The following is a 20000-nucleotide window of genomic DNA, read 5'->3' as shown; positions in this document are numbered from 1 at the left end:
CTAAATAAATAAATATAAATTAGATAGTTTATTTAAATAAATAATGTGACCCTGGACCGCAAGACCAGTCATAAGTGTCAATGTTTGGAAACTGAAATTTATGCATTATCCGAACTGTGACAAAACAAACAAACAAACAAACAAATAAATAAATAACTAAATACATAAATAAATAAAATTAAAAAATGTGACCCTAGACCACAAAACCAATCATGCCTATTTTTGGAAATTGAGATTTATGGATAATCTGAACTTTATTAAATGAATGAATGAATAAACAAACACAAAAACAAACAAACAAACAAATAAATAAATGAATAGATAAATAAACACATAAACGTGACCACAAAACCAATCATAAGATTAAATTTTTGCAAACTGAAATATATGCATTACCTGAACTGTAACTAACTAACTAACTAACTAACTAACTAACTAACTAACTAACTAACTAACTAACTAACTGACTAACTGACTAACTAACTAACTAACTAACTAACTGACTGACTAACCAACCAACCAACCAACCAACCAACCAACCAACCAACTAACTAACTAACTAACTAGCTAGCTAGCTAGCTGACTGACTAACTAACTAACTGACTGACTGACTAACTAACTGACTAACTAACTGAATAACTAACTGACTAACTAACTAACTAACCTTCTGACAAACAAACAAACAAACAAACAAACAAACAAACAAACAAACTAACAAACTAACTAACTAACTAACTAACCTTCTGACAAACTAACTAACTAACTAACTAACTAACTAACTAACTAACTAACTAACCTTCTGACAAACTAACTAACAAACTAACTAACTAACTAACTAACTAACTAACTAACTAACTAACTAACCTTCTGACAAACAAACAAACTAACTAACTAACTAACTAACCTTCTGACAAACAAACAAACAAACTAACTAACTAACTAACTAACTAACTAACTAACAAACTAACTAACTAACTAACTAACTAACTAACCTTCTGACAAACTAACTAACTAACTAACTAACTAACTAACTAACTAACTAACTAACTAACTAACCTTCTGACAAACTAACAAACTAACTAACTAACTAACTAACTAACTAACTAACTAACTAACTAACTAACTAACTAACTAACTAACTAACTAACCTTCTGACAAACAAACAAACTAACTAACTAACTAACTAACCTTCTGACAAACAAACAAACAAACAAACAAACAAACTAACTAACTAACTAACTAACTAACTAACTAACTAACTAACTAACTAACTAACTAACTAACTAACTAACTAACTAACTAACGTGACCGTTTGACCATAAAACTGTACAGTAACTAAATAAGCTTTGGCTTAATTTATACTTTGTTAAAATAGGATAATATTTAGCTGATACAACTACGAGACAATCTGAGACAAGGTCTGACATCTGGGGACTCAAAAAAGTCAAGTTACTGAAAAAAAATTCATGTTTAAAGTTTTTTTTTTTTTCAAGTTTAACTTCTTAGCCAAACACATTATTAATCAAAAGTTGTGTTTTAATATATATTTGGTAGTAAACTTGCTAAATTACTACAAATATCTATATTTTTACTTAATGCTCTAATGACTTTTTGCATAAAAGAAAAATCGACAGATGTAATTTATATTGCAAAAAAAAAAAATACACATGCAACTTAAGATGAGCTTAAGGTTTTGTGCTCCAGGGTGTCATACAGTGACATTTAAAATACACTATATTCATTCAATCTGACAGTGCACACACTCTTTGTAGCCGTTAATGCAGTTATAACTACTATAAAATCCAATATATGTGGGCTGAAATGCCCTGCTTTTACTGTTGTTTTTAATTTCTATTATGTGATTAGTTAAGAATGATCAAATGAGCAAGCATGCTGCTTTTCTCCAACAACAGCTTGAATGCAAATTAAATCCACTTTATCTCCACACAGCTGAGACCGTATTGCTTCTGCAAATTCATGGGGACACTTTTTGAAGTAATTATATTGTGATTACATGATAATTACAGTTATGATTATAATAACACAATGCTGTATGTTTATAACACACACACACACACACACACACACACACACACACACACACACACACACACACACACACACACACACACACACACACACACACACACAATATTATCTGCAGTTAATCAGATCCTCTGCAGATATACAGCCATATCGCAATTGAATACTTATTTCCCCCGCTGTATGTTGTTTTCTCCTTGGCTGTACTGAAGTCCATTCTGTCATCTGTTCTTACTGTCCTAAAAACAGTCTCCGGCTCTGCAGGAGGCTCTGTGACGTACAGCCAATGATTAAAATGGTGGCGTCGTCACTCTGACAGGTTGAGAAACGACAATGGGACGCTGTCGCTCCTGCGTTCTCCATTAACGGATCTAGAGGACTGAAATCATGGGCCGTTACGAGCCACTGCATCTCTCCAATCAACATGCTAATTTCCCTCCTACGGCGACGGAAAACTACAGTCGCTGCAGACACAACCACACATCACAGTCAATGCATTACAGGCCAACACCACTGAGATATGCTTATTTGCTAAGATAATAATCAGTGTCTGTGATGCATTTCAATGATTGTTTTCTATTTGTTGTAGTTATTTTAACTAGGTGGAAGATTCAATTGAATTCTCCAATCGTGTTTTTCTCTTATTGTAGTGAAACGCATTTCAAATGAACTCAAAATCCATAATATGGAGGAAAAAAGAACCCTGCATGAGTTTATGTGACGTATGTCGCATGAGAAAGTGTGCTGCGGCAGCTCCATCGATCTGTTGTAGAACATCAATATTAAAAGAAATTACAATTTTAAACCCAATCTGTTTGTGAATGAATCAATGATCCATTTATAAAGGCAGTCCCTGTGCTTGAATATGCTAATACTAATTATATGCTATATAGGGACCAGCGTAATGTGAGTTAACTATAGTAGTGTGCAATATAATATACACACATATCTATAGACCTTTTTCTTAAAACGCAAAATTACCCATTATGCGTTGCGCGTAAGCATGTAAGAACTTCCGGTCAGCAGCTGATGCGTGTAAACAGTCACACTTGGACAGCTTTGAAACGACAGATTTAATCTATTTTATTTGCTTTTAACATCTTTGAACTTATCCTGTTTTCGATCAGCGCCACCTGCTGGACTGGTTATTTAAAAAATGCAGACTAATAGGATGGAAAACAACTGCTGCGAGGCATTTTCCCCTCGGTGTCAGACGGCATCTTGTGCCGTTTAAATAAAGCACCGTCATCGCTAAAGTCAACATTTTCTCTTTCTTTCAAGCATATAACCAACCCAAACAAATGTAATTCACTAAATGTTTGACACACACACACACACGTAGCCTGTACTGTCCCACTAACACACTGATTGAATACGTGCCGCTTTGAAACGACAGAAAAACATACTGTGGTAAATACTACACAACACTAACTAAATGAAACATAAACAGCTCGCGATTAGAATCAACATGCAAATTAGCCAGCAGAGTATCAGTAACGGAGTTTTATTGGTCATTTTTGTAAACTGCATGCCTTACATACCTGTTTAGTTTCATGTCAGTAATCTGGTTTGCTCTATAATGCAGTTAAGCATTGCATGCGTGCGTGCACATTAAAGAGCCACTGGGCAAATAGCTGACAGGTCGGGAACACACACACACACGCACACACACACACACACACACACACACACACACACACACACACACACACACACACACACAAACACTGTATTTCTGCCAGCAGACGCGTGAACTAGGAGAACGTTTTTCTCTCACGCTTGAACCACACCTGACAGATTAAAACGGCTTTAACACACACCTTTCAAAGTCGTGTGTCACAAAAACACTCCGTAATCCACTCAAAATGCTATCGAAACTCATTTTCCGATCGGAGATTACCGGTTGTAAACGCTGTAACCGCAAGTTCTAAACATTCTACCGGAAGACGCTGGTTGCTATGGCGCCCTCCATGCAGCAGCCAAGAAAAAGGTCTATAAATGCAGCAAAATCTTGCTTAAATGTATATAATTTTAAAGAGCGTTATAATGACATAAAACATGGAGAATTTGTCTTTCGTGCTTTTATTTTAGAAAGCTTACAACGTGCTACCACTCCTTATGTAAATATATGTTACATATAAATACATAAAAACGTCAAAAATACGTCATTTAATGTTTACAAAGGTTTCAATTATTTTAACTAAACGTGTCTTTAACTTGTAGTCACCGATAATAAGCTTACTAATATGATAAGTCTTGTTAATATTTCAAGACTGAGAATAGACTATAAAAAAAGCACTTTTGATCAGGCATTAAACGCAGATGCTCCATTTGGGGTCCTAAGCGGACTCGATTGCAGGAGAGACTCGATTTCCCACCACACCAGAGCACACAGCATTCATTCATCCCAAAGAATACCTGAAATACTGCTTCATCTGACCACAGTACACATTTCCACTGTGTGATGGTCTATCTCAGATGCCTCTGAGCCTAGAAAAGTCGACGGCGCTTCTGGACACTGTTAACATAGGGCTTCCTTTTTGCACAGTACAGTTTTAACTGGCATTTGTGGATGTAACTACGTATTGTGGTACTTGACAAAGGTTTGCTGCAGTAGATGGCTTATAGATGGCTTATAGATGAATGAGGATTCTTAATGCAGCGCCCCCTGAGGGATCAGAGATCACGGTTGTTCAGCTTAAGCTTGCGCTCTTGTCTTTTATGCACTGAAATTCCTCCAGATTCCCTGAATATTTAATGATGTTCTGCAATGTTGAAGGTGAAATATACAAATATCTTCCTCTCTTTCTTTGAGGAACATTGCTTTTAAACATCATTTTCTCATGTATTTGTTGGCAAACTGGCGATCCTCTGCCCATCTTTGCTCCTAAAGGACTAGACCTTTCTTAGATGCTGCTTTTGTATTGAATCATAGGTATAATCACCTGTTGACATCACCTGTCTCAAATCACATCATTATTTAACCAGTTTACCTGATTACTAGCCCTAAACCGCTGCTGTCACAACTTGTTTTGGGAATGTGTTGCAGGTCTGAATGACAGGAATGGATGTATATTTACAAATGAAATGAAGTCGACCAGAAAAACATGAAATATTTTGTGTTCATACTGTCTGCAATAAAATACAAGTTAAAGTAAACTTAGATATCACTACTTTCTTTTTTTATTTGCGTTTTCCATACTGTCCCAACTTTTTTTTTCTGATTTGGGGTTGTAAAAAATTCAGTTTATGTTCTTAAAGCATGACTTTCAGCTGACCTGCTGATTTTTCCAGATGAATTTAAAGGAGAAACATGTGAAGCAAGTTCTCCAACTGAGGTTTAGGATCTGAAGGTTTTGTGGTCCATAATGAGCAGCCATTTCGAGCGCTTTATGGACTTTCTAAATGAAAGACAATCCATCGAACGGCCCCCGTGAGGACGGACACACGGCTCATTCTCTGCACTTTTAAATGAAGCCAGACCGCAGGGGACCCACTTCAAAACCAGCTGACCAAATCTGAGAAAGACATTTTTTGCAGAGCGATTTGGAAAAGATTAGAGCCGAGCCGTTCTCTCATAAGCCCGACACGTCTGTCTGTGCGCAGAATAGCAATCAGAGCGCACCGCTGGAAAACAGCACTGACGCTAATGCAAGACGACAGAGAGGGAGCAGGAGTATCAAACACGCGAGGTGGAGGCGTTTCAGATCAAATTCTGACAATTCACATCCAACGAGGTGTCTAGTACACGTCAGAAATGTAAATAAATGCTGTAAAACTTCAGCAGAACGTCATTTCACTGTGTATGGATGTGCTTCATTGAAAATTATTCATTGACGAAAGCGAAAACTAGTCACGTTTGTGTTTTAAAATGTAACTCAGTCAATATGAAAGGCTTTTATTGTTGAAATGTTGTATAAAATCAATACTATCGTTGTGTATTGTTCAAATCGATTCCCCTTTGGTTATATTGGGGGCTGTTTTTGCCCCATACGCTTATTTCAAATTGCTGTTTACATGGTCGACTCTTAATCAGAGTATTGTCTTAATCGCATTAAAATCGAATTATTATCAGTGAGTACGTTTACATGGACACCAATAATCCGATTTTAATTCGATTTTAATACTCTGATTAAGAGTCGACCATGTAAACAGCGATTTTTGATGAATTTAATCAGATTAAGGTCATAATCGAACTAAACAGAAATCGGATTAAGACACGTGGAGGATGTCGATTTTAGTCACATTACTGAAGTGCATACAGACATGTGAACACCACAATCAAACTGTTCACCTCAGGGTCACCTTTATCAGGCTTGCGTTTATAATTATATAAATTAAACCTGTGCAATTTAGATCGTTCAGCAAGGCCAGCAAATGAGTATCTATATTGACTCTGTCAGATAATATTGACTGATCATCTATGATGACTGATAGAAAACTGTTCAGTCTATTATATTGAATGGCGATCAGAAACATCGCTCCCCATTCGCCCGTCTCGATCACCATATTTGTGAAATAGTAAACACTGTTGTTTATTGTGTGCAGTATTTATTAACACTAAATATCAAATTATATTGATGACGATGCCCGATAATACGCTAATAACATTAACATCCATCGTAACTATATGTGGTTAGCCTAGATCGTGTGTGCTGGATTGTGTGTCTGAAACATGTGTGGCTCTGCGGGCCTGCAGCTGGATATTGTTGAGCTCTCTGGAGAAAGTGAAAGCGCTCGCACTTTTAGACGGGCTCGTAAAACAACAACAGGACACGGCAGATTTTGTTCTTCTTGGCTTTGTGGCTGTACATCAAGGTTTGTTTGAGCTTGGGTCGACCATGGCTTGTTATTATATGTATATATTATTACAGTGTAACGTCTTGGCTGTGTATTTTAAAATGGCGCTTGCTTTGTTTTCATTCTCCTGGCTTGTGCACGGGTGAGTGATGTATCTCTTTAAACCAATAGCGTTCAGCTGCCTCCATTTTGGTACACTTTTGTCATGCTGGGTACCCTTTGCAAAGGGTACCCAAAACATGGTACGGTACAGTTCGCTTTTTGGTACCCTTTGACAGTGGACGGCCTTAAAAGCATACCGAACTGTACCGTATTGTACCACTCAGTGGAAACGGGCCATAAGTTTACCAACTATGAGCACTTCTGCTTCTGAGAATCCTGGAAATGGGAAAAGGGTCCATACAGGGGGTTTTAGTTTGTGCTGTGTGGTTGTCAGGGTGTTGCGAAGGCGATGGGTTTTACTCACGTGGTGAAGGCGGGGTTATATTTGGCTCCCAGGTAATAGGAGTAGAGGTTGAACATGCCGATCATGAAGGCCACGAACACCATGATGAAGATCACCATGAACTTGAAGATGTCTTTGACGGTGCGTCCCAGAGAGATCTGCAGCGGCCCGAAGCTCTCGTTGGCCGGCAGGATGTAGGCGATTCTAGAGAAGCTCAGGACCACCGCGATGGCGTACAGTCCCTCTGAGATGATCTGAGGATCTGACGGCCGCCAGCGGTTCCTCGCTGTAACGCAGGCAAACACACATATACACACGCAGACACACACAGACACGCAAACATACACAAACACACACAAAATCAAGCAAACATAAAATCACATGCAAACACAAGCAAACACACATGCAAACACACACAAGCAAACACGGACAAGTAAGCACACATACACACACACACATGCAAACATAGATACATGCAAACACAAATACACAAGCAAACATATATACACAAACACACAAACGCAAAACACAACACACAAAAAAATCAAACACACACACACACACACACACACACACAGACAAAAACACATGCAAACCCACACAAAACCAAGCAAACACACACACACACACATGCAAACAAACACACACAAAAAAGACACACAAACACATGCAAACACACAAACACATTGAAACACCAGGAAACACACACACACAAACACACACGCAAACATAAGAAAGAACACACGAACACAAGCAAACACACAAACACATGCAAGTACACACACAAACAAACACACACACCCTCACAAACACAAGCAAACACACACGTAAACACAAGCAAACAAACACACACAAACACACACAAACACAAAACCCATGCAAACACACACGTAAACACAAACACACACGGAAACACAAGCGAGAAAACACAAACAAAAACACACACATGCAAACAAACACACAAACAAAAACACACACAAACACAAGCAGACACACACACACACACACAAATAAAAACACAAAGGCACACACCCACAAACGCACACGCAAACAGACAAACATGCAAACACATGTGTAAACACGCACACAAAGACAAGCAAACACACACAAACACACACACAAGCACACACCCACACCAACACATACAAACATAAGCAAAAACACAAACGCACACATAAAAATACACGCAAACACACACGCAAACACAAGCGAGAAAACACAAACAAAAACACACACATGCAAACAAAAACACCAACAAAAACAGAGAAACACACACAAACACAAACGCACACGCAAACAGACAAACATGCACACACATGCGTAAACGCGCACACAAAGACAAGCAAACACACACATACACACACACAAGCACACACCCACACCAACACACACGCGCAAACACACACATACAAGCATAAGCAAAAACACAAGCAAACGCACACATAAAAATACACGCACACACACATATTTGTTTTTGTCACTTGTGGGGACATTCCATAGGTTTCCATTGTTTGTAAATTGAATGAGCTGTATGTATTCTATTGCTCTCCCCAAGCCCACACCTAACCCTATGGTTGGGAAGAGCAATAGAATACATACCATATATATATACACACACATTGTATATGATTTATAAGCCTTTTGAACAATGGAGACATCAGTAGTCCTCATAACTCACCATCTCCTTGTAATACCTGTCATACACATGTCATTATACACATCTGTGTCCTGGTATGTAACAAAAACTGCAGACACACACACACAGGCTGTAAAAACACTGCACTGCTTGAGTCAGATTTAGATAAGAGTCCGATTTAAAAGCTGAAGTAAAGCGAAAGTGTGTGAAAGTGTTTGATGATCTGAACTCAAAGAGCATCAGGAGGAGAAAGCCAAAGGTGGAGGAGGATAATGAAGACTTTGATCACAGATTCTCAGTGAACACAATGAAGATCAAACACACACACACACACACACACGCACGCACACACACACACACGCACGCACGCACACACACACAGACACGCACACACACACACACAGACAGCACTGATTTTACACAATATCTGCATATATGGTTCATGTATGATTTCACAGGCTGTGATATCTCTTTCCCACCAGCAGATAGCAGCATTGATAACAGATATCAGTCACACTGCGTGTCCTCAAAATCTTCATCTCATGCGTCACCAACCTGCTAATTTTCTGAGAGGTTTTTTTTTTAGTATTTTTAATAGTTCTAATATTTTACATTAATTTTCTAATGTCAGTTTTAATAACTCAGTGTGATTTAAGAGTTCTAATTAGATTAAATTTATTGATAAATGTATTTTACTTCAAAATGTATTAATTTAAAGTCAATATTAGCTGTAATAATATATATATAATAATAATATAAAAAACTCATGAAACTATTGGAGAATTTCTGATGCACATAGTGGAACTTTTATTATGTAATCACTATATAATCTGCCACTATTAAAATATAGATTACTATTAAAATACACTGTTAAAACTAGAAATACCTATATTCAAGTGATGCAAAGGAGACATACAAACATGCAGGGCCTTATAATTTGAGGGCCTTACAATTGAAGCACAGCAGGTTATGTGCCAAAGTGAGAACATTCAGACAGAGCGTATGCAATACATTTAGACAATGTATATATTGAACAAGACAAAAACAACCTTCGCCAAAATGTCATACAAGAGGAGAATCATTTAGAAAGTATGGAAACAACATGATCATATGCAAACACATAATTGAAAGCACATGCTATGTGATCTTTAAGATATGTAAAAACAGAAAAACATACAGCCATTAATTAAAAAGCTAGGATCCTATTGGAGCCGGGAATAGGGTGATGTTACATCATATCTCATGATACCTATGGATAAGAAACTGTGTATAAACTGTGGGTTTTTGGACATTGAGGGAGAGAGAGCTCGATCGACCATCTCTGCTGTAACAATAAACTGCTTCAACTTGAGAACTTCGAAGACCTTAGCCTTTTTTTTTAAACCTAGAAGATGTTTGTCGAGATCCAGCACAACTTTCCACTACATAATTGACAAAGAAAACCAAAAGGTAAAAAAACAACAAAAATTATATAAAAATAATAATAATAAAAAAAAGTCTGCAGACTGGTGTTTTGTTGTCTTTGTATTTTTAATAAAATAAACAAGTGCAGATTTGCTGACTGACTAAATATATATATATATATATATATATATATATATATATATATATATATATATATATATATATATATATATATACACATATATGTGCAAAAATACCCTTTTTGCACATTAATATTTCATTTGTCATATAGTTCTTTTCAGTTTAGTGGCATTTTTTTACTTCTGACCCTGATTGTAGAAATATATATACATATTTTTTATAAAAAAACATTATGTCTGAATGTTCAAAACATTAATACAACATCTAAAAAATTGGACGTTTTGAACATTCAGACATAATGTTTTTATAACTTAATGGGAATGTTAGGAAAACATTACTAGAACATTAATATAATGGGGAATGGAACGTTTTAATAATGTTTAAATAACGTTCTGAGAGAATGAAACATTCGAAAAATGTTTTGAATAACGCGATTACAACAAAACAAGAACGTTAATACAACATATAAAAAACTGGTCAATATTTTTTGGTTATGAGAACATCATTAAAAACTTTTTAGAACTTTATAATCTTATTATATTACAGGTCTCATGACATTGAAATAAAACATTTTAGATGATACCTTCAGTCTGTTAGTAACTACTATGCTGAAATACAGGGAAACGAATTCACGTTTAGATTTAAACCTGACACAGACAGCCAGAGCTTGCAGTTTGTCACTTTCGCCTAAATAGATCAACAATTATTATGACATCACCTCATACTTCAGTCTCTCATCAAATCTTGACCAATCAAATGCTCTCTAGAATCTGACATGCCCCGCCCCCTTCTTCTCATTGGCTTTTCATTTGATGCACTTGAGCTCAACTACTCTTACTGGCTGAGATAAAAACAAAACGCGATTGGCTGTTTTAAAAAAAAGATGAGGAGCTACTCTATGCCCCGCCCTCTCCATGTTTCAGTTGAGATTAAACTTAACTTGAGATTAAATGAACAAACACTAATGGTGCTGATCTTAACTTCACAAATGATCCTTAATGTGCTTATAACTTCAGAATGCTCGTTTGTGAGGATTTCAGACAGTTGTGTGATGATCTGCATGCGTTTACACACCATATGTGAAGTATGCGACGTCGGCAGGAAGTGATGCGTTGCTGATGTCATGGTTTGGGACGTGCAGGTCCACGTAGAGCTGAGCTTTAGACGCTTTCAGAAACGCCATGAGACGAGCGGTGAAAGACGCCACGAAGATCGACAGCATCCCGAAGTCCAGAACGTTCCAGAGGTGCATGACGTACTCACGGGGACCGTCAACCCAGATCTCCTTACACTCCGACCAGATCATGCCTGAAACACACACACACGCACACACACACACACACGCACACGCACACACATGCGCACACACACACACACACACACACACACACACAGACACACAGACCAGATTTTTGGGCCATCTGACCAATCAGAGCAGATTATTGGGCCATCTGACTAATCAAATAAGATTTTTGGGCCATCTGACCATCCAGGGCAGATGTTTTTACCTATCTGACCAATTAGAGGAGATTATTGGGTCATGTGACCAATCAGAACAGATTATTGGCCCATGTGTCCAATCAGAGCAGGTTATTTGTCCATCTGACCAATCAGAGAAGATTACTGGCCCATCTGGCCAATCAGAGAAGATTATAGGGCCATCTGACCAATCAAATAAGATTATTAGGTCATCTGACCATTCAGGGCAGATGTTTGGCCCATCTGGCCTATTAGAGCAGATTATTTGCCCATCTGGTCAATCAGAGAAGTTTATTGGGCCATCTGACCAATCAGAGCAGATTGTAGGGCCATCTGACTAATCAAATAAGATTGTTGGCCCATCTGGTAGCCAATCAGAGTAGGTTATTGGGCCATCTGACCAATCAGAGCAGATTATTTGGCCATCTCACAATTCAGGGCAATTTTTTTACCCATCTGCCCAATTAAAGCCAATTTTTGGGCCATTTGACCAATCAGAACAGATTACTGGCTCATCTGACTAATCAGAGCAGATCTTTAGCCCATCTGGCCAAGCAGAACTGATAATTGGGCCATCTGACCATTCACGGCAGATTTTTGACCCATCTGACCAATCAGAGCAGATTATTGGTCCATTTGACCAATCAGAACAGATTGTTGGCACATCTGACCAATCAGAGCAGATTGTAGGGTCATCTGAATAATCAAATAAAAATATTGGCCCATCTGGTGACCAATCAGAGCAGGTTATTGGGCCATCTTACCAATCAGAGAAGATTTTTGGCCCATCTGGCCAATCAGAGAAGACTATTGGGCCATCTGACCAATCAGAGCATATCTTTAGCCCATGTGACCAATCAGAGCAGAGCACAAAGAAGTAATTTAGAGAGATCAATTGATCAAATGAATATATTAGGTAATGTGAAATGTCCATTACCAGAAAATGTTTTGTTTATTGTTAAACACTGTAGAAGAGCAACAAAACAATTTGAACCTTTAAAACTTCAGAATTGGAGACAATCATGTGTGTGGTAGCAGTGAGCACAAATGATTACAGCTTCATTAAAACAAAACTCTTGACAATAACATCCTCTCAAAACGTAACACAACTTCTAGATGCATCTTTAGTGAGCATCATTTGACTTTTTATTACCAGTGAAGAAAGACAGCAGAACAGAAACGGGAATAAACACACACACACATACACACACACTGTACACACACTGCAGCAGGTCTTACCCAGAACCCATTTCATGATGAGCAGCTCTGTCCAGGAGAACTGTGTGGTCTTGACCCTGAAGACCTGTCGTGGATGGTCAGTGATGGTCTCGTTGGGGAGGTTTTTGACCCCCTCGAACCGATCGGATGCGTTCAGAACCAGCAGAGCCAGAAAGATGGTGAAGGACACGGCGTGAGCCACAAACTTCATGAAGGGACTCCGTAAGATCTGACCCAGCTGACACACACACACAGAGAGAGAAAAAAACATCAACAAATCATATATTATGAGGCGCAGTGCAGGATTTAAATCAAACTTTGCTTATCAACACATACATAAAACATACATAATATATATATATTCATCATCATCGGTGACTGTAGAGACATTTCTCTTACAATAGCCGCGTTTCCACTATCGCGCCTAAAGCGAGCGAGCCAGGGCGAGCCAAGGCCAGTCGCGTTTTCACTATCACTTCCGGGGCGTAATCGGGCCAAAGCGGGGCTTCCTTGGGGCCAGCGTCCGGCCTTTTTCGGCCCGCCGAATACCTTGGGCCAAGGAGGGCCAACTGGGGCTTCGGGGCGGGGTTACGTACAAAGGCGGAGTTTTCCTGTCAGGTAAAGAGGAGACAAGATGCTTTCTTCCCTTACATTTGTTTTGCTATCGCGCTTGATCAACTCACTAAGAAGAAGAAAAAATGGATAGCAGACAGTACTGGTCAGTTGAGGACACCAGGGCTCTTCTGAACATTTGGGCCGAGGAAAATGTTCAGAGGCAAATAGTCGGCGTTTGCAGAAATGAGGACGTTATCAAGTACATCGTACATCGCTGTCTGGCCTTACAGCAACAGACCACAAACAGTAAAAAAGCAATCGCTTCGGTGTTCTCCATCTTCCAGCTCTCGTAGTGATGCCAGGTTGTGTTTGTGGTTATAATTTGAGTTTTTTGTTCCAGCTGAAGTGGGCGGGTTGTGTGACGGGTTGTGTGACGTTTGATTCGGGGGACGTTCTGGGGGGCGGTGTTTGCGTGACGCGCTGCGAGCAACTAGCCCGACAGTGGAAACGCGACATGATTTCGGCCTCATTTCTCAACCTCCCGGGCTATTGGCACGGCCTGGCCCGATTAAAGCCCTGGCTCGCACTGGCCCGATAGTGGAAATGCGGCTAATGGATGCCTATAAAAGTGTTTAGAGATCCATTATTCATCCTAAATCAGTCAAATCGGTATTCAGTCAGTGTTTTTCTCAATGCAGACGTTGCGCAGGTTATGATCGCCCTCGAATTCAAGTGTTTCCACACACAATACCTTCATCATCATCATCATCAGTCTGCCATTCATCCTCTCTTTCTCTCAGGGAAGGTTTAAATGCTTTAATGAGCAATAATCACGCTGTCATAAACCCTAGTGAGCCGTCTTGCTGTCTACATAGGCAGCATCCTGACTGAGACAGACCCTCATTAGTGACTGAATTAGAGCCGTCTACATGGGCTGCAGCAGATGAACAAGAGTTTTTCCCAATCACTTAACTGATTTCAACAGAACTCGATGCTGAGCATTTCCCAACAGGCAGAAAAACAGACTCGCACGTGCAAATCTTGTGTACTCCTATTAAAGTACGTTTATGTGTGTGTTTGTGTGTGTTTTAAACACGTAAATCAGATCCCAATCAGAGCTGAAGTGACAAATCGATTTTCAAAATGCATCGCTGTTCTCTCTTGAGGCAGCACGGTGGCGCAGTGGGTAGCCCAATCACCTCACAGCAAGAAGGTCGCTGGTTTGAGCCCCAGCTGGGTCAGTTGGTGTTGGAGTTTGCATGTTCTCCCCGTGTTTGCGTGGGTTTCCTCCTGGTGCTCCGGTTTCCCCCACAAGTCCAAACACATGTGCTGTAGGCGAATTAGGTAAGCTAAATTGCCCATAGTGTATGGGTGTAAATGAATGTGCATGGATGTTTCCCAGTGATGGGTTGCAGCTGGAAGGGCATCCGCTGCGTAAAACATCTTCCTGAGCACTTCCTGTCTGATGAGCACTGATTAGATTTCAACCCTGAAACCCTTCACAAAAGCCACCCGGCGCGCACGCGTGCGTGTGTGTGTGTGTGTGTGTGTGTGTGTCAGCTGATATCCCTCTATGAGCAGTGTGCGCAGAAGTGCCCATCAAACACAGTCAGTCACACTCGCTCTTGGGAAGGAAATGAAACGTGAGTGTTTATCTGTGCTTATACGCTTGTAGGAGAGTATTCGCCATTTTGATGTTGGAGACACTTGTGTGTGTGTGTGTGTGTGTGTGTGTGTGTGTGTGTGTGTGTGTGCACTACCTTGCTGCAGGGCATGATCCAGTATGCGATGGCTAGGAAAGGCAGTCCCACAGTGACGCCCAGCACCGTCAGACACTTCACACCGATGGACTGCTGCCGCAAACCAGACAGATTCTCATACCAGATCGTCAGAAGCTGCTGCTGGCAGTTCGGATGAGCTACAAACTGACACACACGCACAAACACACACACACACACATATATGCACACGCACACGCACACACACACACACACACACACAGAAAAATTACATTATGAACAATATGAGTATAATGAAAATTGGTGGGCGACGCAGTGGCGCAGGAGGTAGTGCTGTCGCCTCACAGCAAGAAGGTCACTGGTTCGAGCCTCGGCTGGGTCAGTTGGCGTTTCTGTGTGGAGTTTGCATGTTCTCCCTGCGTTCGCGTGGGTTTCCTTCGGGTGCTCCAGTTTCCCCCACAGTCCAAAGACATCTGGTACAGGTGAATTGGGTAGGCTAAATTGTCTGTAGTGTATGAGTGTGAGCAAGTGTGTATGGATGTTTCCCAAAGATGGGTTGCAGCTGGAAGGGCATCCGCTGTGTAAAACATGTGCTGGATAAGTTGGCAGTTCATTCCGCTGTGGCGACCCCGATTAACAAAGGGACTAAGCCGAAAAGAAAATGAATGAATGAATAAATGAATGAATGAATGAATGAATGAATGAATGAAAATTGGTCAAACGTGTAACAGAGACACACAAGGTGTGAGCGTCAACACTTGACAGAGGGTGTGTCTGAATTAGGGGCTGATGCGATCGTTATAGCAGTGTCAGCCAATTAAATTATGAGCTAGGGTGTTTTCATAAAGCGATCTGATTGGCTGACGCTTCCCTCAGAGCTTAAAAAGTTAGGGTTAGGGAAATTGTGTAGCGAACAATGCCACAATTCAGTTTGGCAACGCTTGACGTCACCCATTCATAGTGAATAGGAAGCGCTCACACTGACGCCCCGTGTGAATCGGGTGTAAAAAGACACTAAAGTAGATGACCTCAGAGTAAAGCTGAGAAGAAATACTGCGCTCAAACTGTTTTGTTATTAAAAAACTGTGATTAAAATTTAAATTAAAAATCTATATTTCCAATTGTTAATATTTTTTATTGTCATTTTTTAATTTTCCTTCGGCTGAGTCCTTTATTAATCAGGGGTCGACACATCGGAATGAACCGACAACTATTCCAGCATATGTTTTACACAGCGGATGTCCTTACAGCCGCAACCTAGTACTGGAAAACACCCATACACACTCGTTCACACACACACATTCAACCACTACGGCTAATTTTGCTTACCCAATTATATATATATGTGTTTGGAAAATGAATGAATGAATGAGGAGCACCCGGAGGAAACCCACGCCGATACAGGGAGAACATGCAGAATTCAAACAGAAATGCCAACTGGCCCAGCCAGGACTCGAACCAGCGATCTTCTTGTTGTGAAGCCAAGGTGCTAACCACTGAGCCACAGTGTCGCCCATTTGAGTTTTACCATTTTAAATGAATTCAGCACTTTTAGCTTAGCATAAAGCATAGAATCGGATTAGACCATTAGCATCTTGCTTAAAAAAAAAAACAAACAAAAAATAATTTTCATGACCAGCTAAAACCAGCTTGACCAGCCTAGCCAGGCTGGGAGCCCAGCCAAAACCAGCTATGTTCAGCTTAAACCAAGCTGGTCAATCTGGTTTTAGCTGGATTTAGCTGGTCATTTTCCAGCCTGACCAGCTAAGACCAGGCTGGAAATGGCCAAAACCCCTCTAAAACCAGGCTGGTTGACCAGCTAAAACCAGCCAACCAGCCTAGGCTAGTTTAAGCTAGATTTTTCTCCAGGGTCAGTTTGAACCCATTATTTTTATGCGACCACGCCCACAAGGCTTGTGACAAGGCTGTCATTACAATGATTCAGGTGAGACGAGCACGACATGTTCTCTGTGGTCAGAAAAAACAGCGGAATCTCCATGAATACATGAGAGACATACCTGGATAAAGCTGAGAAGCGGCACTTTCGTTTGTGAGTGAATCTCCGTTGTGAACGACTCATTCGCTTATCTGACAATAATACAAGTTTCTGGCACTGCAGCATCTTGTTGTCGCATTTCTTCTTCATTGTTTGCTTATTTTATTCAACAAAACTAGCATACGCCTAGAATTTAGTGCAAGTTTGAATGACATTTGTCCTGGGAGCACTGTACAAATGTGGCATGCTCAGACCCCGTATGCGATATCTAGTGTATACATCTATGCAAACAATGATGAAAGCTGCCTGAACTCATGCACGCCCACAAACATGAAAACATGGAGACATGGAAGACATGGAAAATGTGCAGAGCTGGTGGTCCTCCCATGTTTGGATGCCCTGCTGTGTAAAACATCCAGCTGCAACCCAGAATTGGGAAACACCCATCCACACTCATTCTCACACACACACTCATACACTATGGCCAATTTAGTTCGTCAATTCCCCTATAGCGCATGTGTAAAACATTCCAGCTGCAACCCAGAATTGGAAAACACCCATCCACACTCATTCTCACACACACACTCATACACTATGGCCAATTTAGTTCGTCAATTCCCCTATAGCGCATGTGTAAAACATTCCAGCTGCAACCCAGAATTGGAAAACACCCATCCACACTCATTCTCACACACACACTCATACACTATGGCCAATTTAGTTCATCAATTGCCCTATACCCAACACAGGAAGAACATGCAAACTCCACACAGAAATGCCAACTGGCCCAGTCGGGACTCAAACCAGCGACCTTCTTGCTGTGAGGCGACAGTCCTAACCACTGAGCCACCGTGTCACCCACCGAATTATTAAAAGGCACAATTAGTTTAGTATTTAAATAGTGAAAACATCAATGTTAGCTGTAGTTTCTCCTCTGATGTACCAAAATCTGCATTATTGTGTACACTGCTGTTACAAAAATGCTGAAAGAAAGATGAAACACTCATGTGTGGGGTTTTGCTGCAGATTATCTAATGCTGCTGGCCTTCCTGGAGCTCTATTAGCCAGGTGAATGTGTGTGTGTGTGTGTGTGTGTGTCTGAGAGGAACACATACACAGATGGTGAGAGTGATTTGAGGAGAGCCGTCGGCTGATGTGTGAGTGTGAGCTGTAAAGCCGCCGCTGTGTGTTTGTGTTCGCTCACACCATAATAATAGACGGTCTGTTTTGTGCGATACAAGCCACATAACATCCCCGACCTTAAATTGCTGGCAAATACACACACACAAACAAACACGCACACACTCACACACACACTTTGCAGCTGAGGTTTGCCTCTATTTAGAGATCCGGAAAATTGTGCCATAAACAGAATGATGGTGGTTATCACAGTCTGTGTGTGTGTGTGTGTGTGGGGGGGGGGGGGTGTTGGGCACTTGTGTTGCATGTGTATGCGTGCGTGTTTTGTGTGTCTGTGTTCATTTGTGTGTGTGTGTGTGTGCGCGCATTTATGTTTCATGTGTGTTTGTGTGTGCATGTTTTTTTTTTTTTTTTTTGGGGGGTCGGGGGGTTAGGGGGTTGTGTGTGTGTACTTGATGTTAAGTGTTGGTGTTTATTGTGTTAAGTGTGTTGTTCTTGTGTGTGTTTTGTGCTTGTTTGTGTGTGTGTGTGTGTGTGCATGCATTTGTGTTTTGTGTGCACGTTTTGTGTTTGTTTGTGTGTGTATGTCTGTGTTTTGTGTTTGTGTGTGTGTGTGTGTGCAGTTGTTTTTTGTGTGTGCGTTTTGTGGTTTTGTGTGTGTGTGTGCATTTGTGTTGTTATGTGTGCATTTTGTGTTTGTTTGTGTGTGTGTGCATTTTGAGTTTGTGTGTGTATGTGTGTGTTTTGTGTATGTTTGTGTGTGTGTGCAGTTGTTTGTGTGTGTTTTTGTGTGTGTGTGTGTGTGTGTGTGTGCATTTGTGTTTTTGTGTGTGCGTTTTGTGTTTGTCTATGTGTATGTGTGCATTTGTGCTGTTGTGTGTGCGTTTTGTGTTTGTGTGTGTGTGCGTTTTGAGTTTGTGTGTGTGTGTGTGTGTTTTGTGTTTGTTTGTGTGTGTGTGTGTGCAGTTGTTTGTGTGTGGTTTTTGTGTGTGTGTGTGTGTGTGTGCATTTGTGTTGTTGTGTGTGCGTTTTGTGTTTGTTTGTGTGAGTGTGCGTTTTGAGTTTGTGTGTGTGTGTGTGTGTATGTGTGCATTTGTGTTTTTGTGTGAGCGTTTTGTGTTTGTCTGTGTGTGCGTTTTGAGTTTGTGTGTGTATGTGTGTGTTTTGTGTTTGTTTGTGTGTGTGTGTGCAGTTGTTTGTGTGTGGTTTGTGTGTGTGTGTGTGTGTGTGTGTGTGCATTTGTGTTTTTGTGTGTGCGTTTTGTGTTTGTTTGTGTGTGTGTGCGTTTTGAGTTTGTGTGTATGTGTGTGTTTGTGTGCATTTGTGTTTTGTGTGTGTGTGTGTGCATTTGTGTTGTTGTGTGTGCGTTTGTGTTTGTTTGTGTGAGTGTGCGTTTTGAGTTTG

At 40.3% G+C, this 20000-nt stretch overlaps 1 protein-coding gene across 1 annotated transcript in view; it reads right to left on the bottom strand.

Annotated features, from left to right (window-relative positions):
- The window catches only part of trpc7b (transient receptor potential cation channel, subfamily C, member 7b), a 198875-nt gene that overhangs the window by 156166 nt on the left and 22709 nt on the right, over positions 1 to 20000 (bottom strand). Inside the window, exons 4-7 of the mRNA XM_056472900.1 lie at positions 15482 to 15646; positions 13188 to 13404; positions 11544 to 11777; positions 7310 to 7574 (exon numbers count right to left, since the gene is read on the bottom strand). Of these exons, the coding sequence (XP_056328875.1) occupies positions 7310 to 7574; positions 11544 to 11777; positions 13188 to 13404; positions 15482 to 15646 (881 nt within the window). The remainder of the gene's footprint in view (positions 1 to 7309; positions 7575 to 11543; positions 11778 to 13187; positions 13405 to 15481; positions 15647 to 20000) is intronic.

This window comes from Danio aesculapii, chromosome 14 (assembly GCF_903798145.1).
Source record: "Danio aesculapii chromosome 14, fDanAes4.1, whole genome shotgun sequence".
Taxonomy (NCBI): Eukaryota; Metazoa; Chordata; class Actinopteri; order Cypriniformes; family Danionidae; genus Danio; species Danio aesculapii.
The sequence above is the reverse complement of the archived record's forward strand: the minus strand, read 5'-3'. Positions and strand labels throughout refer to the sequence as shown.